A 26,111-nucleotide genomic window follows, 5' to 3' on the forward strand; every position below is an offset into this window, starting at 1 on the left:
TGCTAAAAATGAAAAATTTGATGCAAAAAGTGATGAAGGCATATTCCTTGGTTACTCCACTAGAAGTAAAGCATACAAGTGTTTAAATACTAACACTGACAAAATTTAGAAAGTGCAAATGTAAACTTTGATGAGCATGCAGATGTCCAAGTTGAAAAACCAAAGAAAATGGATGACTACAGAACCTTCGTGTATTCTTACGAAGGAATGCCCATTGACAAAGATACCGTCAATCAAACTGGGATTCAACAACAAGTTTCAGTTTCAGCCAACTCACAACCAGTGAATGTCGAGTTGCAAAATGAAGAAAATGCTCATTCTGACTTTGAAGTCAGTACATATGACAGAGATGTAGAGCTACTTGACAATGAAGTGCACAATGATCCTGAATCTGAAAGATCAAATATGGAAACAAGGATAGAACCAAGATTGTCCAAATATGTGAAGAGGCATCACCATGCTGAACAGATAATTGGTGACAAAGATGCAAGAGCAATGACAAGGAATAGACTAAGAAATGAATCATGTCTACTAAGCAAAATTGAACCTAAGATAGTGTATGATGCATTACAAGATGGTGACTGGTATAAAGCTATGGAAGAAGAAATTGATCAAATAAAGAAGAACAAAACTTGGAGTTTAGTTCCCAGACCAGTTGACAAAAATGTGATTGGTACCAAATGGGTATTTAGAAACAAGCTAGATGAGAATGGAGAAATGATCAAAAACAAAGCCAGACTAGTATGTAAAGGTTATGCTCAAGAAGAAGGATTAGACTACGGGGAAACATTTTCCCCTGTTGCAAGAATGGAAGGAGTAAGAACTTTACTTGCATATGTTACATATAAAAGTTTTAAAGTCTATCAGATGGATGTAAAGTCTGCTTTTATGAATGGTATATTGGAAGAGGAAGTCTACATTGAACAACCAAATGGTTTTGTTGATGAAAACAACAAAGATATGGTTTGTAAACTACATAAAGCACTCTATGGTCTGAAACAAGCACCTAGAGCATGGTATGAGAGACTTCACAAGTATCTAGTACAAATTGGATTTGAAAGAACTGATGACAACAACAACATGTACATCAAATCAGAAGAAGGTAAGGACATTATTGTATCTAAAATCTTTGTAGATGACATAGTGTTTGGAGGAAAGGAAGTGCTTTGCAAAAGTTTTTCTGACAAAATGAAACATGAATTTGAAATGTTTATGTTTGGAGAAATCAAATTCTTTGTTGGTTTACAAGTACATCAGCTAAAACATGGTATATTTATGACACAATCAAAGTACATCAATGAGATACTTAAAACATTTGGATTAGAAGATTCTAAACCTATCAACACACCAATGGCAACAGGACATAAGCTATCCAAAAATGTTGTATCAGCTGAAGTTAATCAAAAAATGTACAGATCCATGATTGGAAAATCACAATATGTTGTACATAGCAGACCAGACATAGCATTAGCAGTTGGAATAGTGGCTAGATTCTCTGCTAATCCCAAAGAGAACCATCTCAAAGCAGTAAAAAGAATAATGAGATATCTTAAAGGAACTGATGACTTTGGTCTATATTATAAAAAGAATGAAAAGTTTGAGCTCAATGCATACACAGATGCAGATTGGGGAGGTAACGTTGATGACAGAAAAAGCACAAGTGGAGGAGCACTATTTTTTAGGAAAAATATTAGTTACTTGGACTAGCAAGAAGCAAACATGCACATCTCAATCCACTGCAAAATCAGAATACGTGGCAGCAACAGTCAATTGCACAAACATTGTGTGGCTCACACATTTATTGAAAGGAATGAAAGAAGAGGTAATCAAACCTGTGATATTGTATTGTGATAACACAAGTGCTATAAACATATCCAAGAATCCAGTAATGCATGCAAAAATCAAGCATATTGCAATAAAGTATCACTATGTCAGAGGACTCGTAGAAGACAAACAAGTGAAGATGGAATATATTCACACAAAAGAACAAATTATAGATATATTCACCAAACCATTGCCCAAGGATGCTTATGAATATCTAAGAGGCAAGTTAGGGGTAATGCCCCTAACTCAAGCAGTTTAAAGCAACAAAGACGCTGCCCTGCATCAACAAGAGTAGATCATTGAAATATCAGAAGAGTGATGTAGAGGATGACAGCAAAAACTAGAAACTCCAAATCAGTCACAAGCATGGTGACAGAGGGAGAAAATATGAGATGCAAAGCCTATATTTACAGATGCTACATCTTTGGCATTTATGTCAAAGAGGTAGATATGAAGAAACTGATCAAAATAAACAAAATAAGAGAGAGATACTCATAAGGGAGATATATATGAAAGAGGGAGACTTATGAGAAACTGAAAGGTAAAGATATATGATCAGTAGTAAAACTACAACAAAAGAGGGAGAAACAAAAAGAGGCAGAAAAATGTATGTAATTTTGATAAGCTGAACAAATGATGAGTTTGGTTTGCCATCAATGCCAAAGAGGGAGATTGTTGGAAATGATTGAATAAGAATGATGGAACTGGCAAAGAATGTTTTCAATCATTATTTTGTCATTGATGTCAAACTTGCTACTTGCAGGAATGACAATTGTTTTAGTGATCCAAATACTATCAATTGGTTGATTGACAAGGAGGCAACAATCAATAAGATGTAACTAGAGTACCTAGAGAAAGGTTGAAGTTATGATGTTGTAATGAAGTGCAAGGATCAGCTAAGCCATTGATGAAATAGTGTATTGTTGACATATTCTAAGACACATATAATAGACACAATAAAACATATCAAAAATGTAAGGGTTTAGCTATGATATTTGTGACAACCTAACTAAGTTCATAAGAGAATGCCAAGCAAGCTAGTTAGTGCTGAATAGATTCTTAGTTGAAGCCAAGCAAGTTCACTTTTAGAGTGTGCCGAGTAAATATCTAGTGCCGAGCAAAAAACAAGTGCCGAGTAAATATCAAGTGCCGAGTAAACATCAAGTGCTGAGCAAGAAACAGGTGCCAAGTAAAGATATAGATGCCGAGCAGGATACAGGTGCCGAGTAAAGATATAGATGCCGAGCAGGATACACGTGCCGGGTAACACATAACAAGCTGAGTATCAGTAAACCAATAATGCCGAGTTGCTGCATTATTTTGAAATTGAAGATTCGTCGGATCTGAGCCGACAAGGTTGTTACCTAGAAGTTTGTAAACCAGATAGAAGATAAGAGTGATGAGCTAGTGGCATAGAACACCATGTAAAATGATTTTTGACGAATACAACTGGATGCTAGACAAGGTTTCTAGATGAAGAAGAAATATAGGGTAGATACATTGTATCCTACCTAATCCATTGAAACCCTAAAATTGGAGAGGGAGAATTGAGCGGGAAAGATATTTTAGATTTCTATTTAAGAAGTCATAGGGTCATGAAGCAGTAGTGTGGTGGTGGTGAGAAAGTATGGAATCATGAGGTGCTAAAGAAAAGTGCTAAGGAGAAAGAGAGTGAAAGAATACTCTGTTTTCTCTGGACGACCACAAATATGATTGCATTGGTATGATGAGTAAAGAAGACTCAAGGAAACAAGGCTTGAGAGGAAGACAAGCTAATAGAACTAAAGTGATTAAAAGCCAAGCAAAGGATTGAACTGAAGTGTGATCTGTAATCTGCAAGTTATGTTGTAAGTTGTATCAGATCAAACCCATTATTGTTATTTTCTAGCAATTGCAACAGTTAAGATAAATCCTATGGACTTAGGTTGGTTTAATAGCCATATTGTAAATCCTTTAACAGGGTGACATTCCAAGTGAATGTTCCAAAGTCCTTTAACCAGGCCCATTCCTAACAGTTTGGTGAAATCCTCTAACAATGTCGCATTTAACAATGTGTTGTAGCCTTTAATAGGGCAGGCTTCTCACAGGGCAAACCATCAGAAGTGGTTAAAATCAATTGCACTATTATTTTGTGGGTATCACCCCCACCCCAGTTTTACCTTCTTATTCCTGGAGGGTTTCTGGGTTATCAAATTCTTAGTGTTGCGGTGAGATGCATGTCTACTTTTCTTAGTTGTTTCAATATTTAAATTGCATGCATGATAAGTTCAGTTATGCACCATCAAGGATTTGTAGAGAAAAAGGAAAAAGTTTTATTATGGCATTTGGACCTTGAATAACTGATTCACCCCCCCCCCCCCCCCCCCCCCCCCCCCCTCTCAGTTATTCTAAAGAATTATAACATATACTGAATGTTGCATATACCCAAAATGGGAGAATACCCAAGTAAGTGGGAGAAGAGTAACTAAAGGAGACAATATATTGAAAGGGGAGAATATGTTGAATAGAGAGAATTATTAGGTGAAGAAGATAGAAGACAGAACCTGAAAAAGAGATCAAAATCAAAGGGGGAGCAATGTTGAGTAATGTTGAAGATGTTGCAGAGTTTTGTTGTTGTTGAAGATACCAACCGAGTATCCATTTGAAGAACTAGAATTGCAAAGTTATTTTGTTGACAATGCATACATTTGATTATCTTATGTAATGTTTTGTAATGTCAAATCTTATGTTATGTGTTGCCATTAATGCCAAAGGGGGTGATTGTTAGCCCCAATTGATATTCTAATTGATGATGCTATGAATGTATGTAAAGAGTCATATAAGTTGTTATATTGTCATTGATGTCAAAGTCTTAATTGGTTAGACATTATGCTAACTCAAGAAAGTACCATATCAATGTGATCAAATTTTCACAATCCATAATAGTTATGGTACTTAGTTTCTGGATTAGATTGTGTAAAGATTTTTGCCATCAATGTTTCGAATCACACTATATGATCCATCATCAGGATGAGAGAGCAAGAGATGTAAAACAATGTAAGTACCATATCATTTGATTGGTGAAGAGGATTTGAATAAAGTATGATGAAGATAGAGTTGATATGTAAGATATTAAATGGGTACGTGAATGAGTTGGACAATGATCATGTACTATTGGTTTGATTGCTTTACACTCACATATTGTTGCAATATGTGGAACTTTACAAGCTTAATTGAGTCACAAAGTTAATGCAGGGAGACTGTATTTGCCGAGTGATTATAGTATTGCCCGAGCAATTGCAAAGAGGAATGAAGAACACAATGTTATCCAAGCAAGAGGGTATTACCCAAACTATATGTTGCCCAGGTAAATGTAATGCTTACCGAGTGACAACCAGTCGAACAAGTTTGAGAAATTGGAATCTGAGGCCAACTTTTGATAGAAATTTGGAAAGTTCAAGGAGGTCTATTGTGAGAGTATGTTGCAAGATCAATGATAGAGAAAAATCAAGAAGGATATGACGAAATAAATTGAAGAAGGATGGATACAAAGTTCTCTGTAAAGTTATATTTTTTATGTGTCTAAATTCATTGTATGAAATAATTTAGTTGCAAACTTAAGATCGATGATTCTAATCAAGCGGTAAAAGATGGAAGGATCTAGAAGCATTGAGAAATCTATTTAAGGAGGAGAAAATATCAACTTAGACTACTGATCTGTTGAGCTGGTCAAGAGTTGATGCCAGAGTTGGAGATATAATTGAAGGTTGCTATGGAATGTGAAGTTGCTTAAAGGAGAAAAGAGCCAAGTGAGCTAAGCCAAGTAGAGAAGAGAAGAGAAAGGAGTTTGTGGTAGACAGAGTTAACCGAGTGAGTTAAAGACAAAGAAAGAGCAAGAACTAAGATCTAATCAAAAAAAGGTAGTTGTTATTCTTTACAAATCACTTTATACTATTTATAGTTTAACCATTGTAGTAAAAAAAATTGGAAGCTCTGAGTGGACCTAACAAATATGTGAAATCCTATATGGCAACATCAATTAGTGGTGTTTGTAAGTCCTTTAAATTAGGCTGCTATTTTTGGTCCTAGACAAAGAGTGATAAGGTCTAAATGATCTTTTGGTAAAATTCTCTAACAAGGCTACTTTAACAAAGTGTATGTAACCTTTAACAATGTAGTCTCACTTCAAAATATTGAAATTTTTGGGTTGTCGGTCCTATGTAGTTTTGCCCTTAACAGGGTTTCCACATTAAATATTGGTGTCAAAATTCTGTGAATGTTATCTGTGTTGCAAGTTGATTTACACGTTTTTATAGCTTACTGCAACTCGATAATAACTAAATGATCGCTAGGTAATAAATGGAAATATGTTGACAATCGGTAATGAAAGGAACAATTTGTTAACAATTTGAGAAGAGGTTGATGTATGAGTTATGTTTAATGTTGACCGAGTGATTGGATGTATTGAAGATATTATTGTTGATGTTTAAGTTGCTTTGATGGTGATGAAATGTTGAAGGGAGTGTGAGATAACTAGACATAATTGATTCACCCTCCCCTCTCAATTATCTAATAGATCTTACTATAATGCACTTTCATAGTCAACCGTTGTCATTGTTATCAACTTTACTGTTACTTATATCCACAAGCAACCAGGCCCCTTGAAAGATCATGTCTTTAGACGCCAACATTGTACAATAGAGTCTGCTTGCTTGCATGTATATTCCCTTCCATTTATTTCAAATCAGAGACTTTGCAAGCACAATGTCATCATAAATTTGATAAAAGAATGATCACTTTAGAACCCAAAGTTACACATTATAAAATTTTCTAAAGTTTGGTTCGGGTTTAATATGAGGGCAACAAATTATAATAAAAAAGACAATTTTTTTGGACAAGGATGGACTTTTCTTCTAAACAATAATTCTTAAATAATTTCTTAACTAGGTGACATACATTATTTGAAGAATGTTAAAAATTCATTTAAAATAAAAATAAAATAGACTAATATAGCATGAAATCGAACATTGGTTTTCCAGAAAGTGAGGGAACTGAGTTTAAAGATTTGTCATTGGGAATGACGCTGTTTTTTTGGGGACCGGGATCTTTGCCTTGTGTTAATGAGGGGAAGCCAGTAGGGCACTGACTGATGTTTATCAAAGGGAAGCGAATAATAGCAGAGAAAAGATAGAGATGGATTGGGTGCGTAAGAGGGTGGAGGCATGGATTGAGCAACGACAGAGAGAGGGATGGCGGTGGGAGTGGAAGTGGCCGCTAACAAGTTGGGTCAATCAGGAAGAAGAGAAATACAAACTCAGGAGGCGTTACCAGCTTCAACTTCTAAGTCATGCCGTGAAGGCCGATACTGTTGCCGATTTGCAGGACATTCTTTGCGCAATGGTGCTTTCCGAGTGTGTTTATAAGGTAACTTTTTTCCTTTTCTTTTTTCAAGAAAATTCTTTTATGTAATTCTAGCATTGCATGAGGATCGCCGATGTTTAACTTTCTTAAATCAGTTTTGAAACTGCACAAAACGATATTATTTACTAGAGATTCTATATATAAATTTATATGTGTCTTATGCTATAATTTATAAAACTGTTTAGGGATTCGAGAACATAATTAGTTGTTAGCTTGCTATCATTCATGAACCTAACATAGCAGAGTGAAAAAGGTTCTATTTCATTTTACGTCGATAACAGTTCCGAGTGTCGAGCAAGCAACTCAACACCTCATAAAGCACAGAGACAAGTAGCAAGTTAGAGAAATAGAAACATCTTCAATTTTATGGCGGAAGAGTTAGCCAGCTGATATCAAAATTAACACAATTCCCGTTTTGGAAATAATAAATATAGCATCTTTGCAGCTTTAACAGCTTGAATTTACACAAAAGAGAACCGTTCGAAGGTAGACAACAGACCTTAGTTGCCGTGACGACACGAGGTTCAGAGGCTATACTGAGAAGAGGAATAATGATATATTATTAACACCAGGTCACTGTCCATTGAAGTGGAGAAAAGTAGAAATCAGACCTTGATCTCTAATTAGTGACAAGAATGACAGGCTGTTGACTTGGTGGTTAGCACCTCCTTGGGGACTCTTGATAACTTAATCACCTCCCCTGGTTAAATCTGGCATTTGTTGTTATGAAAGTGGAAGCATGAACTAGAAACAATAAACTTATAACACAAATTAGATGCAAAGAAATAATAAAAGAAATGATGAATAATAACAACACAACCAACAATACACAGATATGCATGGTAAAACTTTGACAATTTGTTAAGGAAACATCCACAGGGCAAGTATTGGTAATCTTATTGCTCAGAAGAAACTCAATTACATCTCCAACTTCACAGTTGCTGTTGCAATATCAACATCCAAACTTGCCTGGAGAACATTACAGAAATAAAAAAGTTTGTCAATGAAAAATTTCACAATATTCTGTGGACAAGACGCATAGGGCGGAAAAAATCCTATTACATTAAAGAATTTAATCCCACTTATAGTCATGATGAAAAGGCCTATATAAGAGCACCTATTAACTGGAAAGCAAAAATGTTGATGGCACAACTTAGAACTAGTTCACATCAGTTGCGATGTGAAACTGGTCGGTGGCAAGTTCCAAAGGAAGAGTGGGCAGACAGAACATGTTTATTTTGTAATACGGGAATAGTTGAGACAGAGCAGCACTTTGTCAAGGACTGCCTGGCTTACAATGACATTAGATCTGGTTATACAAAAATATTGCAGAACAAGGACTTCAACTATTTATTCGAGGAAGATCAAGTGAAGAGAGCAGAGGATTTGATTACCAAACTTCAGAGAAGGAGAGACAAGTTATCCAAAACTTTACAACTGACTAGTTCCGCTACTGACTCGGGAGGGTGATTGCATGGGTCCCATAGACTACTTTAGTCTCGTGGACGTCATTAAAATCTATCATATCATATCAATAATATTCTAGAAAACATTATGATATGCCTTCGTAGAGAAGAAAGACATATAACCTCTTGCAGATAAGAGAACAACTTCTCAACATAGAATAAAACTCGATTTATTCCTCAAAAATGTAAAGTTTCCTTTTGAAAATAAAAACAGTTCTTTTTCTAAAATAGAGAAAGATTGTTTTCACAATTTTGTTTTTTCCGTTTTTCTCCATTGTTGTCATTATCTAACATTTGTATCTGATGCTGATAGTTTGAGCTTTTGGCAAAGGGACAAATGATTCCAACACAAGCATCCATAAGCTCCAAAGCAACAAAGCTTCAATGATGAAGATGAACAAAGATCCAACCATGTATTGTTTGACCTCAAAATAATATTGGACAAATTGTCCGCATTGCGTGAAAAGGAGAGAAGACAGATCCAAGAAGAAGCATCTGGTTCAAGAAGCATTGAGTGCTTTTGTGACAAAATTTAAGGGAAAGCAGTTGGAAGACTATTAGAAGAAGCCAAATGATGCTAAATCTTTTCACAGAAATAATGATTTTGGTAGACCCTTTTATGCAATAGTTAAATCATCTAAACCAAGTCTGGTTTGTTACATTTGTAAAAAAAACTAGACACCATGGCAATTTTTGTTGTCATAAATCCCAAAATATTTGACCTAGAAAACAAGCTAAGGCTGCTATAGTAGAACCTGATAAACACAAGGATATTGCATTCATCTCATCAAAAGTAGGCTTGCAAAAGTCCATGGAGTGGTGCTTTGACTCGGGAGCATCAAGACTCTGCACATGTCAAAAGATTGGTATGCTTCTTTTGTAGTTTGTTTAGATGAAGAATAAATTGTTGCTCTAGGTGATGGTGCCACACATTTTGTTCAAGGACATGGTGATGTATATATAACATCATATAATAATGCAATAGACACTTATAAAAATGTGTGATATGTACTAGATATGATAAAACCTTGCTATCTATTAGTGAAATTACTAAGAATCAGTGTAACACCAAGACTGGGGTACGTCAGGATGAGTTTCTAGGATGGGGGTAAATGGGCCTTATTTTTGGGACGACAGGGGAATGACAATAAGGGGAGGATGGGAAGGTGGGGTGTTGTATAGTATACATATAGAACTTGAAATGCTAGTTATGAAATGATGTTTCAGTAGAACATACCAAATTAAAATGCTTGGACATAGCAAAATTGCAATATGAACCAGAACCATTGAACATTTAATATAATAACATATTACATACCCAATAGTAACATTCAAAAATCAAAATTCAAATAGAAATTCAAGTACCCATCCCAATGGTGGCATGGTTGCGAAACGACAGAGGTGGGGGTACTTGGGTACTCAAGTACCCAATGCATGGACGTCTCACGGATGGGTACTTCGAGGTTTGGGAGGGTGGTGCAAGTCCATGTGTTACATTGCTAAGAATCCACATCTCTCAGTATGCTTTGAGAATGACTAGTGTGAAGTCACTCATATCGACAAGAAGTTGATAGCTCTTGGAGTTGGTGACAATGTCTTGTACAAAATTGTGGACATAGGTGCTTCAAACCCATACGCCTTAGTAGTAAAATATGACGGTGATGTGCTTTGGCACAAGAAATAAGGTCAAGGAAATTATCACTAGCTCGCTAAGTTAACAAAGACTGATATGTTTCATGAATGTGAAGGTTGTCAGTTGGGAAAGCAAAGTCAACTGCCTTTTGAAAAGGAGCAGTCTTGGAAACCATAAGGACTAATAGATCTTGTTCACATGGATATGTGGGGTTTGGCTATAACTACATTTTTAGGCAGAGCTGGATACTTTTTGCTAATTGTAGGTGACTATTCAAGGAAAATGTGGGTGTACTTTCTCAAAGAAAAATCCAAATCTTTTAATTTTTTCAAGATATTTCAGTATTTGGTTGAAATGCAAGGCAAACATATCAAATCTTTGAGGAAAGACAATGGTGGAGAATTCACCTCAATGGTATTCATGAACTATACAAGCAAGAGAAAGTCTATCAACAAAATACAACAACATACACTCCACAACATAATGCAATTGTTGAATGCAGAAATAGAACAAGTATTGAAATGCTTTGGTGTATGAGTGCAACATGTTGTTATTGGTAAGTGGTAATACAATTGTTGTGCACATTCTCAATCGATGTTCTAGTAAGTCTTTGCAAAATACTATTCTTGATGAAGTCTAGATTGGTCATAAGCCTAGTGTTGATAATTTTTGTATATTTTGGGCATGTTGCTTTTGCACTAGTTAAACATTACAATGAAGATGAGCTAGATGCAAATAGTTAGAAATTCATGTTTGTTGGCTACTATGAAAAATCATAAGTATATTGCTTAATTGATGTAACATCAAATTAGTTGCTAGTAGAGATATAATTTTCATGAAAAGACAACCTAGTAGATGATGGTAACCCCATTGAAGTTCCAAATAGTAAATTTCTTGTCAACAAAGAATTTGGAAGTACAAATGATGATTCATCAAGTAGTTAAGATTTGGTGTCTTAAGATGATAAGAAAGAGGACAAACCATATTGGTGTATACAAAATCACCATTGGGATTCAATGAGTTCTTCTCCAAGTCAACCTCTTGACAATCCACAATGAATACCTCGACTTGGCCAAAAATGGTGTTTTAAAGAACATTAAGGATGTGAACAAAGATAAATAAAAATATGCTCAAACAAGACAATTTGCAAAAGACAAAGCCAAAGTTGTTGAGTATGCAAAATTTGCCATAGTCTTGTAGTAGTTTGAATCATCCCAATTTGAAGAAACCTCTGATAACTAGAATGGGAAGGTGCCATAAAAGTAGAATTTGATGCCTTGACAAAGAACAACACATGGAAGTTGTGCAAATTGCCTCATGGTAAGGAGTCCATTGGTTGCATATGGGTGTACAAGGTGAAATATAAATCAAAATGAGTCCATTCACAAGTTCAAAGCCCAACTTGTTGCCAGAGGATATGCATGAAAGAAGGCATAGACTATGAGGAGACTTTTTCTCCTAGAACCAAAATGGTATGTCTTTGTTGCTTTTCTTCTCTTGCAGCTCAGTTTGGGTGGCTTTTGTACAAATGGATGTCAAAAGTGCATTCTATAATGGCGACTTGAGTGAAGAGACGTGCATGGTCCAACAACAGGGGTTTCAAGTAGTAGGGAAGGAACATCTTATTTGTAGGTCAATCAAGTTCTTTTACGAACTAAAGCAAGCTCCTAGAGCTTGTTATTTTAAGATTGACAATTATGTTTGAAATTTTAGATTTAGCAGAATTCCTTCAACTCTTGATTTCTATCCAAATTCTCGGTGAGGACATTATTATTCTCATTGTATATTTGGGTGACCTAGTCAAGAATGATCTTTGTTTTGTATTGAAATGATAGATCTTGGGCTTCTTTATCATTGTCTAGGTGTAGAATTTGTAATGTTCCTGTTATAAAATAAGTTATTAATCAAACTATTGTTAATGGGCCGATTAATTTAGTATATCTTAAACCCATTTATGTTTTGTTTCCGTAGATTTGTGTAGCCGTTGGCTATCTTTGTACACCCTCAGAAAGTTTTCCCTGACGGGTATTTAAGCACGACTTGTAGGTAGTCGCTAGGTATGCATTTTGGAATATTTCTTTGTACTGTGAATTCCTGTTGGAATTCTCTGTTGTTCGCCATTTCAGAAGTGAAAGATCTTCCCTACTTGGTTTTCCAGTTTTGGTGGGATTCAATCCTCATCTTATTTCGTTGTCTGTAACACTTTGCTCAGATCTGGCAAATTGGAGAACTATATTATTTGTTGATGCATATATTTATCTTTGGTATGAATTGAAACAATTACTTTGGTATTAATTAGCAGATGTATGGTTCGGTTTTGGCACAAAGCATAGTTCAATTTCACATTCTGTACGAATCACTATCCACCCGTGAGCTCAAGAAGTACCTACCGTACGACCTAACTACTCTTTGTGGCACAACTGCTCTCCATACACTGTATGGCCTTCCATTGCCCTCTTGTGCATCATCAACACCATCAGCCACCTGCGACCATCCAATGGAGACCGTATGGCCTCTTCCTTCATCCCACCGTACGACTATCAAGTATATCGTACGACCTTCCTATCATATATGACATCTTTCTTCACTCTCACTATACGGCCATCAAGTATACTATATGACCTTGATATCATTTGTTTGTTGTCACTGTACGGTGCCAATTTCACTCTTTTGCCGTACAGAGCCCAACCCAACCATTGCCATACACATTGCATACCGTACAATATTCTTTGAGTTGCATCCAACTAGCATCCAAAGGTCAGGAATATTACAGTGCTATCAGAGCTTCAATCCTGCCAACCTGTGGACAATGAATGAGAGTTTATAGCCAGAAGAGAAGAATCCATTCCGTTGATAGAATGGCTGTAGGATCGAAACCTACAGCTACAGAACTTGTGGCACTACTGAGAGAATTTGCGAAGAATCAGACACAGATCAATGATACTCAGTGACTCATGGAAGAAACTCTCAAAAAGTTGGCAGACAATAAAATATAAGGTGAACAAAATGGTCACAACGTGGACTTGGTATTGGGTAAAGCAAACCCTCATCTAGCACGCTCTCGATCTTCCATGCATAGAGAAAGGCACCACACGGAGGGAAGCAACCGACCTTTGAAGAAATGCAAGAACAATTGAGAGAAGATTGAAAGAATGCGAATTTAGAGGAAGATATATACTACAAAGATTACGTAGATCTGAGAATGAGATATTTGGGAGGAGGAAACAAAGGATATTTTAACGATGGTCTCAGGAGGAAGTTGAGTAAAGTAAATCTGTCACCATTTGACGGATTTGGATCCATATCTGAGCAAGTGTGGGTAATGAAGGCGGATACTTACTTCCAGCTTAATCCCATGCCAGAGGAAGAAGCAATTAAATTTGCGGCCTTACACTTGGAGGGAGTAGCGCATGAATGGTGGCATCACGACACCATCACACTGGGGCATGATCAAATAAATACCTATGCAAAATTCGCTAAGAGACTGATAGATCAATTTGATAGTAAAGATCCGGAACTCAATTTCAAAGATTTGGCACAGCTGAGGCGAATTGGATTGGTTGACCAGTACATTGCAAAATTTTAGAAACTCTCTGTTTTGGTCATGGACATTTCTGAAAGACGACGGATTGTACTCTTCATGGACGGATTGACAGAACCACTGAAAGGTTGGGTAAAAGGGTTTAATCTTGCCACTTTTTCGTAGGCCATTAAGAAGGCACAGAGTATGGCATCATCATTGACATCATCCTCTTGTGGTTACTCACATTCCAAACCATCGGTGTTTCCGAGAGACAAAGATAATAAACCTCCGCCGAGGAAGTCGTCGTTGGACGAAGCTACTAGACAGTAGCTCTGAAGGAAGAAATTATGTTTCAACTGCAAGGGACCATAGGAACCTGGGCACAGATGTCTCGAGAAAGGGAAAATTCACTGCATTGAAGTTGTGTTTGATGATGAGGACGAACAGGAAGATCTAGCCTCCAAAGACAACCACTCCTACGAAGATATCAAAATGGTTAGTCTGAATTGTATGGAGAGAATTGCAACATTAGTACGGCGCGGAGGAACTATTACCTTAGCCGGGAGCTCGACGTGTATGGTATTTCGTGTACGGGGAACCCTTCAAGGACAAAGAGTCATGGTGATGCTCAATAGCGGAGCCACTCTCAGCTTCATAAACTCATCCCTAGTGAAACAAAGAGGTCTACCTACTGAGTCACATGTAGGATTCCAAGTCAAGGTTGTCGGAGGGACCCTGTTGCCTTGCACACACCTTGTTCCTCAACTAAGTATCAAAATGGCGAATCACATGGTGACAAAGGATTTCTTCATAGTGGACCTAGATGATATGGAGGTTATTCTGGGCATACAGTGGATGGAGACACTTGATGAATACACTCAGAGCTTCAAACGAATGAACTTTACTTTTGTTGTCGATGGGAAGAAGGTTGTTCTCTGCGGAATGGCCAATGAAGCACCGAAGAAAGTTTCTGCACATCGGATGGAGACAATTTTTCCACTTGATGATGTTGCTTGGGCTGCACACTGTTTCTTCTCGGTAGAACCCATAAAAGGGCAACGGACACCTCCCCAGGATGATGATCTCTAGAATATCTTGAGTGATCATGATGAAGTTTTTATAGACATTCCTCCTAGCATACCTCCCCATCGAGGGTTTGAACATACTATCGAGTTGGAAGTAGGCACCAAGCCGGTCATAACCACACCCTGCAGCCATCCCAAGAAATTCAAAAGATGAGATCGAAAAGACAATCTAGGAGCTACTTGAGAAAGGATAGATTCGTCCCAGTTCTAGCCCTTTTGCGTCATCAGTGGTATTGGTTAAAAAGGATGGAACGATGCGCATGTGTGTGGACTACCATGCATTGAATAAAAAGGCGATAAAGAATAGATATCCTATTCCGAGGATTGATGAATTGTTGGATGAATTACATGGTGCAGTTTATTTTTCAAAAATTGGTCTCTGTTCCCAATACCATCAAATCCACATGAGGGAAGAAGACGTGGAGAAGACAGCCTTTTGTTGTCACTACGGGCATTATGAGTTCCTGGTCATGCCGTTCGCATTAACAAATGCACCTGCTACATTCCAGTCATGCATGAATTACATCTTCAACAAACAATTGCATAAGCACTTATTGGTATTTTATGATGATATCCTTATTTATAGCAAGACATGGGAAGAGCACCTAAAGCATCTGAATGAAGTCCTAAGAATCATGAAGGATCAATCCTTGTTTGCCAAGCGATCCAAGCGTGAATTTTGTATGACAAAAGTATTATACTTGGGGCACGTTGTCAGTATGGAGTACAAGTTTGATTGGCCTTCCCCAAAATCACTCTTTGAGTTACAAGGATTTTTTGGATTGTGTAGTTATTACCAGAGGTTTGTAAAGAGATTCTCTTAGCTCAGTGCACCATTAACATATTCGACAAGAAAGGGCTTCTTTCAGTGGAATGAAAAGACACAACTTACTTTTGATAAATTGATAATGAGCACTTGTGCTGATTTCACTCAACCATTCATTTTGGAGTGCGACACATCAGGAGAAGGCATTGGTGCGGTACTGATGCAAGATAGATACCCCATAGCCTTTGAGAGAAGGAAGCTTATGCAAACATAACGCTTATATTCCATTTATGACAAACAGATGTTGGCTATCGTACATGCACTAACCAAGTTCCAACAATATCTGGTGGATGCCAAGTTTGTCGTTCGTATGGATCACTATAGCTTGAGATATTTTTTGGAGCATCGGGACTTGAACAAGAGGCAACAAAAGTGGGTAAGCAAGGTTCAGGCTTTTGACTTTGACATTGAATATGTAAAAGGAAAGAACAATGTGGTTGCAGATGCTTCGTCTAGGAAACCTGCCATTTGCTTACTGACCTAGATTTCAGCTAACTGAAAAGCACATTTGCTGGTAGAATATTCCAAAAACACATTTATTTGTGAGCTAATGGATGGTAACACCTAGGATGATCGGTACAAAGTGGTGGATGACATCATTTACTATAAGAATTGGATATATTTAGTGCCGGTATCCAAATTGAAGCAGAAAATCTTGAAGGAGGTACATGACTCACCCTTGGCAGGACACCCAAGCTTCTTCAAAACTTACAGACGTCTCACGGAGAGGTTTTCATAGAAAGGTCTTAAAGGAGATGTATTGCAGTATGTAAGAGAGTGTGCGGTCTGCCAACAGAACAAATCCGAACATACTCTACTTGTCGGGTTACTGCAACCTCTGCCAATTACAAAACAAAGGTGGGAAAGTATCTTGATGGATTTCATTGTTGGACTTCCCAAGGTGAACGGAAAGGATTGTATTTTTGTGGTGGTTGACAGACTGATGAAGTACACACATTTCTTTGCCATCCCCTTAGATTTTCAGGCCACACAGGTAGCCGATCTGTTTTTTAGAGGTCTTTTGTCTACATGGGTTACCTCGAAACATTATCAGTGATCGAGATGGGCAATTTATTAGTATCTTTTGGACATAACTGTTTCAGCTGGCTGGAACAAAATTGTCGCCAAGTACTAGTTACCACCCTTAGACAAACGGACAAACAGACATTGTAAACAAGTGGCTCGAAGGCTACCTTCGGAACTATATTTCGGCACAACAACGGACATGAGTCAAATGGATGCACCTAAGGGAATATTGCTACAATACCACTTACCACATATCCATTGGGATGATACCTTTCAAAGCACTATACGGGTACGAACCCCTTTCCTTCATCAACATAGTTTCGGGTGATAGTTGTGCACCAAGGGCGAGGGACTGGCTTTAGGAGGGACAGGACATCCTGAGATGCTTGAAGGAAAACTTACAACGAGCATAAAATCAACAAAAGATGTATGCCAACAGACACTGAATTGAGAGAAGTTTTGAAATGGGAGACTTGGTCTATCTCAGACTTCAACCATATTGACAATCCTTATTGAAGGAAAAGGGCAAAGGAAAACTGAAGCCATGATTTTATTGCCCTTATTGGGTAGTGTGCCGCATCGGTCAAGTTGCCTATGAGTTGGAACTTCCAGAGGGGAGCCGTATGTTTTTCATGTCTCCTGCCTTAAGAAAGCTGTGGGACAGAACATCATGGTAACTGTAGACCTTCCGCCACTCAATGAAGAAGGAAAGCTCATATTGGAATTGACTTAGATCATCTAAGTACATGAGAAGACCCTGTGGAACCGCACGGTGAAGGAATATTTGGTACGTTGGAAACACTTGCCGTTGATGATGTGACATGGGAGGGCGAGCACATTCTACAGCATTGGACATTGCATTTGCTTGAGGACAAGCAAAATTTGGGACGGGAGGACGGTAATGTTCCTATTATAAAATAAATTATTAATCAAACTATTGTTAATGGGCCGATTGATTTAGTATATTTCAGACCCATTTTTGTTTTGTTTCCGTAGGTTTGTGTAGTCATCGGCTATCTTTGTACATCTTCAGAAAGTTTTCCCGGATGGGTATTTAAGCACAACTTGTAGGTAGTTGTTAGGTATGCATTTTGGATTATTTCTTTGTACAGTGAACCCCTATATGGGTATGAACCCCTTTCCTTCATCGACACAATTTTGGGTGGCAATTGTGCACCAAGGGTGAGGGACTGGCTTCAGGAGGGACAGGATCTCCTGAGATGCTTGAAGGAAAACTTACAAGGAGCATAAAATCAACAAAAGATGTATACCGACAGACACTGGATCGAGAGAAGTTTTGAAATGGGAGACTTGGTCTATCTCAGACTTCAACCATATTGACAATCCTTATTGGAGGAAAAGGGGAAAGCAAAACTGAAGCCACGATTTTATTGCCCTTATTGGGTAGTTTGCCACATCGGTGAAGTTGCCTATGAGTTGGAACTTCCAGAGGGGAGCCGTATGTTTTTCATGTCTCCTGCCTTAAGAAAGCTGTGGGACAGAACATCATGGTAACTGTAGACCTTCCGCCACTCAATGAAGAAGGAAAGCTCATATTGGAACTGACTGAGATCCTCCAAGTACATGAGAAGACCCTATGGAACCGCACGGTGAAGGAATATTTGGTACGTTGGAAACACTTGCCGTTGACGATGTGACATGGGAGGGCGAGCACATTCTATAGCATTGGACATTGCATTTGCTTGAGGACAAGCAAAATTTGGGATGGGAGGAGGGTAATGTTCCTATTATAAAATAAATTATTAATCAAACTATTGTTAATGGGCCGATTGATTTAGTATATTTCAGACCCATTTTTGTTTTGTTTCTCTAGGTTTGTGTAGTCGTCGGCTATCTTTGTACATCCTCGAAAAGTTTTCCCGGATGGGTATTTAAGCACAACTTGTAGGTAGTCGTTAGGTATGCATTTTGGATTATTTCTTTGTACAGCGAATTCCTATTGGAATTCTCTGTTGTTTGCCATTTCGGAAGTGAAAGATCTTCCCTACTTGGCTTTCCAGTTTCGGTGGGATTCAACACTCACCTTATTCCGTCGTCTGTAACACTTCGCTCGGATTTGGCAAATCGGAGCACTATATTATTTGTTGATGCATATATTTATCTCTGGTATTAAGATGTATGGTTTGGTTCTGGCACTAAGCATAGTTCAATTTCACATTTTGTATGGACCACTATCCACTCGTGAGCTCAAGAAGTACCTACCTACGACCTAACTACTCTCTACGACACAACTACTCTCCATACACCATACAACCCTACTGTATGGCCTTCCATTGCTCTCCTGTGTGTCATCTACACCATCAGCTATTTGCAACCATCCAGTGGAGACCGTACGACCTCTTCCTTCATCCTACCATACGACTATCAAGTATACTGTATGACCTTGCTATCATATATGACATCTTCCTCCACTCTCACCGTACAGCTATCAAGTATACTGAATGGCCTTGATATCATCTGTTTGCTGCCACTGTACGGTGCCAATATCACTCTTCCGTTGTACAAAGCCCAACCCAGCCATTGCCGTACACATTGCATACTGTACAATATTCTTTGAGTTACATCCAACTAGCATCCGGACGTCAGGAACATTGCATAATTCTAGCAAGGTAATTGTATGGTTTCATTTCTCAAGCCGAGTTTGCTAAAACTCTTTTAAAGAAGTTTTTGATGAATGCTTGTAGCCCTCTTGCTACACCTATGGAAGTTGATTTCAAATTGTTAGCCCATTCAGCTTCCTCTTGTTTTTGAGACCATTTACAAATTACTAGTAGGTAGTTTGATCTATCATACTATTACCGGCCTAGACCTATGTTTTGTAGTTAGCTATCTATGCTGATTCATGTCTAATCCAAAGACAAAATACTGACTTGCAAGAAAATGTGTTTTGAAATATATCAAAGGTACCCCAATCATGGAATATTATATCAACACACCTATGACTTACGCTTGGATATTTATACATATGTACATTGGGTGGGCTCCATTGACGTTTGTTGCTCAACTACGAGATATGTGTTCTCAGTTGGATTTGCAGCCATTTCTTGGCAAAGCAAATTACATCACACTCTTGCACTATCGTCTACAAAAGGAAAGTATAGAGCAACATGTAGTACATGTTGTGAAGCTTTTTGGTTACACCAAGCTTTCTATGAGCCTCACGTAGATCAACATGTGCCAACATCTATTCTTTGTGACAATCAAAATGTTCTCAAGATGGTTAAGAATTCAGTTATAATGCCCACACAAACCATATTGAAATTCATCATCATTATAAACAAGTAGTTAAAAACCACAATGTCGTGTGTCTTTATTATTGTTCCACCAATGAACAAGTTGTGGACATAACGACAAAGGTGCTCAGTCGATTAAAATTTGTTAGATTTTAGGCATTCTTTCAGGTATTGTTATCAAGGGAGTAGTGCGACTCTTAATTTTTGTTTGTTTGTACTATGGGAGTGCTATCTTCACATTCTCTAAAAGATTGCGAGTAGGATTTAATGGTTATGTTTAATGATTTTTTTCTGATTTCTTGCTTTGACCAGCAATTGAGGAGGAATGACTGTTTTTTTGTTTTTAAAATTATGATGTTTCGTATTGTTTTCGTTTTCTGTATTTTTTTGAATTTTTTGTTAATACGAAATGTAATGACTATAAAGGACTAAATTGGAAATGAATTATCTATAATCAAGTCTTTCAGCCATTGGTCTGAATCAGATCTTAAATTCAGTCCAAGCTCCAAACTGAAACAGAGAATTCTTCCACCATATGTGACATTAGCTTTCTCCTGGTGAGGTACGACCCAACTAGGGATTAAAAATAATAACGAAATGGCTGCTTCTGTACTCATCAGCTAATTTTGATGTGAAAATATTGCTTTTCCTCCATAAAGATAATCTTCTCATCCAAAATCAATACCACAATGCTTTATCTAGCTGATAAAACTATGGAATTACACTCCATAGGCAAGTTGGGTGTATGTCCAGCCAAGTATCCTCAAGAGATTTCGTTCTTGAAGAGAGAATTTGCCACAAACCCTGATCTCAGAGCTCCAACTACCAAATGCAATCAAAATGATTAAACATGGATGTCCAAAATGAAACCTCCAAACTTCTTTTATTCCTCCTCCCTCTAGTTTGAGTGGTTTTATGGTTTCTTTATTTTAGTTTTTTCACATTTTAATAAAATAGATGCCTTTTCTAAAATTTGAACCTTTAAGTCATTTCTTTCATTAAAATCATTGATCCCTTTATTTAAAACGACTTATAATGACTACTCCTAGCGGAATGGGCTCATGACCTTATAATAACCTATTTTAATATAGAGTGAATATAATACTCATTTATCTAATCCCAACTTAGGAAATACTTCAATTTTTCTTAATTTATACATAAAACTCTAGTTTGGACTCACAATTGGAAGTCGACTGAAGTCACCTGATCATGGATGACGCTTGACTCTTAGGAGCAATCGAATTGGCAGTTCCTCCTTAGAAGTAGGAGTATATCTCCAATCAATTGAAATTGTTCATAAGGGATCCTACTATACCCCATGGCCCTCAAGGTGGTTAACCAATCAATTGACAGGCCTAAATGTAGGAATTGCCTCTTGAAAGTCCAAAATGACTTAGAGCTCTTACAAAGCTCCATGGTCTACTGAATGATTCCCCTAACCATATTGTTGACCTACACTAACTGAAATAATAGGTCAACCCTTTGTGATCTATTGATCAGTCTAAGCAGGGGAATTATAGTCTTTGCTCCCTAGACTCACTTGCCCTTGAGCAATTATAAGGCTGGATGCTGAAGTATAGCCTCTCCTTTTTGCGTGGCATTCTCGAAGGGCAAGTCCCTCGAATTAACCAAGTACTCCCTGATAACTTTTCTCTTCAACCTCCTCTCTTGCATTTCTAAAAGTTGGGAAGAATTAAAATCAATCTGCCCTTCTCACCCAATGGAGTTAACTTAGGTGAAGATACAACATTCTGCCTTAAAGCCTTCTTCATGCTTGATACATGAAAGACACCATGTATCTTGCTCTTGGAAGGTAACTCAAGCTTGTAGGCCACTTCTCTGATCCTCCTTAATGCTTTGTATGGCCCACAAAACCTTGGCTCAAGTTTCTCTTGCACACTCCTCTTAAGTGGACTCTATCTGTAGGGATGGAGGTGCAAGAAGACCATGTCTTCAATGGCAAATGACCTCTCTGTACTGTCGTGTGTTGGTCCACATACATCTTTGCTGATTTGTGCATGTTGAATATTATCCTTAAGTGCCTTAAGGATATCTTGACAACTGTGCAACATATCATGAGCTCTAGGTGTTGTATTGTCACCCAATGCCAAATCCACAAATGATAATGCATCATAACTATATAAAGCTCAGAAGGGAGTTATGCCAATGGACATATGGTATGTAGTATTATAATAATACTCACCCAAATACAACCAATGCACCCATGCTTTATGCTGCTTTGAGACATAATTGTACAAATAACCCTCAGCCCATTTATTAACTACCTCTTTCTGTCCATCCGTTTGAGGGTGGTAACTGATTCTAGGTGTCAACTAACTAGAATAACTCTTGCTAAAATATACTCATGAATTTGTTGTCTCAGTTACTGCTAATGGTCTTAGGAAGCTCGTATAGTTTGAACACTTCACAAAAGAATAACTTAGCTTCTTGAGATGTTGTGAGATCAATTGCGATAGGAAATAAATGAGCATAACTTGTTAATTTATCCACCACAACATTAATACAATCTCTCCCTTGGACTCTTGGAAGACCCGTAATGAAGTCTATAGATATACCTTCTCACTTTTGCTCTGGAATAGACAATGACTGTGGAAAACTAGTTGGGAAGGTGCACTCTAACTTGTTCTACTAACGAGTCACACACTCACACACATGATGCAAGACATCATCCTTGAGGCCCTCCTATGAGAACCTCTATGTCTTGAAGTATCCTTGATGTCCCTTAAGTGATGTGTTGTGGATGGATTGTAATATCAACTCCTTAAGTTTTTATCTAGGAACCAAGTATATTTTGTTCTTGTAATATATATCATCATCAGTGACTATGTGCTTGTCACCCTAAACCAACCATCTATTATCTTGCTTGCAAACTGATTTTTGAAATACTCAACCCATAGTTGAGACTTCCAATCCGCTGAAGTCTCAGTGAAGGAACATAGGGCAGCAACTGTAGGCCTCTTGGGAAGTGCATCAACAACATTTTTCTTCTTTCTTTTGACATACTTGATGTCAAAATCATATGCTTGTATCTTGCTCACCCATTTCTGTTGATGCTCATTAAACTCTTTCTATTCCAAGAAGTATTTTAGACTAGTGTGATCAGTCCTCACCACAAACTTACCATCTACCAAGCATCGATGAAACTTCCTCACTACATGCATGATGGCGAGCATCTCCTTGTCACAGGTGGAATGAAGTCTCTCATTATCTCTCATCTTCCTAATCTCACAGGCGATAGGATGATGACTTTGCATAAGAATCGCTCGAATATGCTCTCTTGATGCATATCACCCTCCAACACAAAGGGCTACGGGAAATCTGGAAGAGCCAAAATTGAGGTTTGTCAAATATAGCTTGTGCCTCATCTGTCCATCTGAAGGTGCCCTTTTGTGTGAGATCTGTCAATGGAGTTGCAAGCTGGGAATGCTCCTTAACAAACCTCTTGTAGTATGCACATAAACCAAGGAAACCACACATCTTCAAAATGTGAGTAGTTGGTGGTCTGTCACGTATTTCTTGAATCTTCTCCTTATGTACCTTAGCTCCATCCTGACCAATCACATTCCTAGGTATAAGATCTTTGTAAGTCCAAAGTCACATTTGGATATCTTGGCAAATAGAGACTAAGCCTCCATAACACCAAGCACCTCATCCAAATCTCCCATTCATTCCTCTCACGTTTTGCTGTATATCAATATGTCATTGAAGAACACAAGTACTAATGTATGCAATTGCTCATTGGATATGTGATTCATGCATGATTAGAAGGTGGTAGGTGCATTAGTAAGGTCAAATGACATTACTAAGAACTCATAATGCCCCTAATGACATTTGAACGTTGAAGGTATGTCCTCATCACGAACCCAGATTTGATGGTATCCTGAACGAAGATCAATCTTTGAAAAGAACATTGTGCCATTAAGTATACATATTTCTGCAGGTCTCGTTCCAATGGGTTTGTCAGGAAATATACGTATCCATATTTTTACGCCGCGACGAGCATAATGAGTAATTGCTCGTCATCTTGCTTTTATCTGCCCAGATGTGATCCAAATAGGTTCCATCTAACAATTCATTTGTGGGTGGAACAAGATACTTGTTCTTAATTTTTTTCTTATCTAGTGCACGATAGTCAATGTCCAACTTTCTTCTTCATCAACACCACAGAAGAAGCAAAGGGGCTAGAACTAGGCTTGATATGCCCCATATCCGATAACTCATGAATGGTCTTGTCTATTCCATCCTTGAATTCATTAGGATGATGATAGGGAGTGGTAATCATAGGCTTAGTGCCCTCCTCAAGCAAAAACATATGCTTGAAACCAAATAGACATGTCAACCAAAACAAGGCTGTGCTTATTCAATATCTTCTTAATATCTACATGAAATAACCGATCATCCTGTGAAGGCGACTTGGACAAAATGAAGCATTGTGCCGCCCAAGCAACATTTCCGTGCTTGATTAAGGACTATATCCTATGTATTGAAACAACCACCGATCCTCCATAAAAATTGCCTTAAGCATAACCTTCTTGCCATCTTCCATAAAATTTGTTTGCATCCTAAAATTCTGTACATATCTCCCAAGGGACTGTAACCACTAGATGCCCCAAAAAATGTCAATCTCTTCAAGCCTTGCAACATTAAAATCATTTGTTAGTGTATAGTCACCCACCTGTATACTTATATGTGGAACTCTCTCAGTGCGGAGTAAAGTGAATCATCTGCCACTGTCACACTAAACCTCAAGCACCATCAGTCCTCCATCAGAAATTGCCTTAAGCACAACCTTCTTACCATCTTCCATAAAATCTATTTGCATCCTCCTGAAATCCTGTACATATCTCCCAAGGGATTGTAACCACTAAATGCCCAAAACAATGTCAATCTCTCCAAGTCCTACAATATTAAAATCATTTGTTAGTGTATAGTCACCCACATGTATACTTAGATATGGAACTCTCCTGGTGCAGAGTAAAATGAATCCATCCTCCACTGCCACCAAACTTGGGAAAGTCCTTTGTTTGCAACCTTCGTTTGGGAACCAATCACTTATCTATAAAATTATGTGTCACACGTTGTCCCTTGATCAGTCCCTTGAGGCGAGAGGGATGGATCCTGGGAACTGTTGAAAGTGGCAGTGGTACCCTAGGTTGTAGCCACTACATCAATATCTTGAAGCTCTATCTGTTGTGCTTCCTGCTTACCCTCAACATCGCTATACTCGGAGCCTGTATATTGTAATTGCTTATCATCCATATTAGAGGTGACCTCAATAAGATGTGCCTAGCCTTAGGCATATGTGTCTTGACTCCCAAGGCTTCTTACATGAGAAGCACAACTTCCTCATCTCATTACATGATTCCTAATCCAACCTGAGAGATGGAGGTAGCACAATTTTGCTTTGTCTAAAAGCCTTTCGAAAAGGCTTCGATCCTCTAAAGTGCTACTTATCTTGATGATAAGAAGAGGGTAGTGGGGTAGTATCGAACTCAAGTGCGGTCTAGATAGACTCCTTTTGGGCTTGAAAGCTCTAACCAAGCCTCATAACCTCTCTTGCAACCCCTCAATGAAAGCATCACTAAACACCTAGGAGGCATCTCTAGAAGCATGAGAACAATATGTTGGGTGGATATTTTTCAACCAACAATTTATGCAAATGTAGTCACAAAATAGGTAGATCAGCCACAACGTGTGAGACAATCTCTCTCCTACCTTTAAGGGAAGGCTCCCTCTTGTCACCATTTCTTGGATCAACTCAAGGTAAACAAGAAGTAAAGAGATGGGTATAGGGTGTAATTAATATTGTTTCCTCTTCCTTTGAAGAAAGAATCCACTTACTCGCAGAGCCGGTAATGGGCAAGTTGGATCTCTTATACTACACTTCTATCTAAAAGCTAGAAACAATGATTTCGATATCAACCACCAATTCACAGGCTGGTTGAGAGAGTACTGGCTTAAATCTATGTCTAGTTTTATTTGTTCTATAAGAAAAATCTCAACCCTTGCAGCACACAAACTTCCAGAAGTAGAGAATTTCTAACTATTTGCGT

At 37.9% G+C, this 26,111-nt stretch overlaps 1 protein-coding gene across 1 annotated transcript in view; it reads left to right on the top strand.

The window, feature by feature from the left end:
• The first annotated feature begins 6,839 nt into the window (after positions 1-6,839).
• LOC149567584 (lipase class 3 family protein) overlaps positions 6,840-26,111 on the top strand; it is a 270,367-nt gene continuing 251,095 nt past the window's right edge. The window contains exon 1 of the mRNA XM_089820827.1: positions 6,840-7,227. Coding sequence (XP_089676953.1) covers positions 6,997-7,227 — 231 coding nt within the window. The 5' untranslated portion in view covers positions 6,840-6,996. The remainder of the gene's footprint in view (positions 7,228-26,111) is intronic.

Source organism: Cupressus sempervirens, chromosome 3 (assembly GCF_028749045.1).
Source record: "Cupressus sempervirens isolate cs-2001-9-10 chromosome 3, ASM2874904v1, whole genome shotgun sequence".
NCBI classification, from domain to species: Eukaryota; Viridiplantae; Streptophyta; class Pinopsida; order Cupressales; family Cupressaceae; genus Cupressus; species Cupressus sempervirens.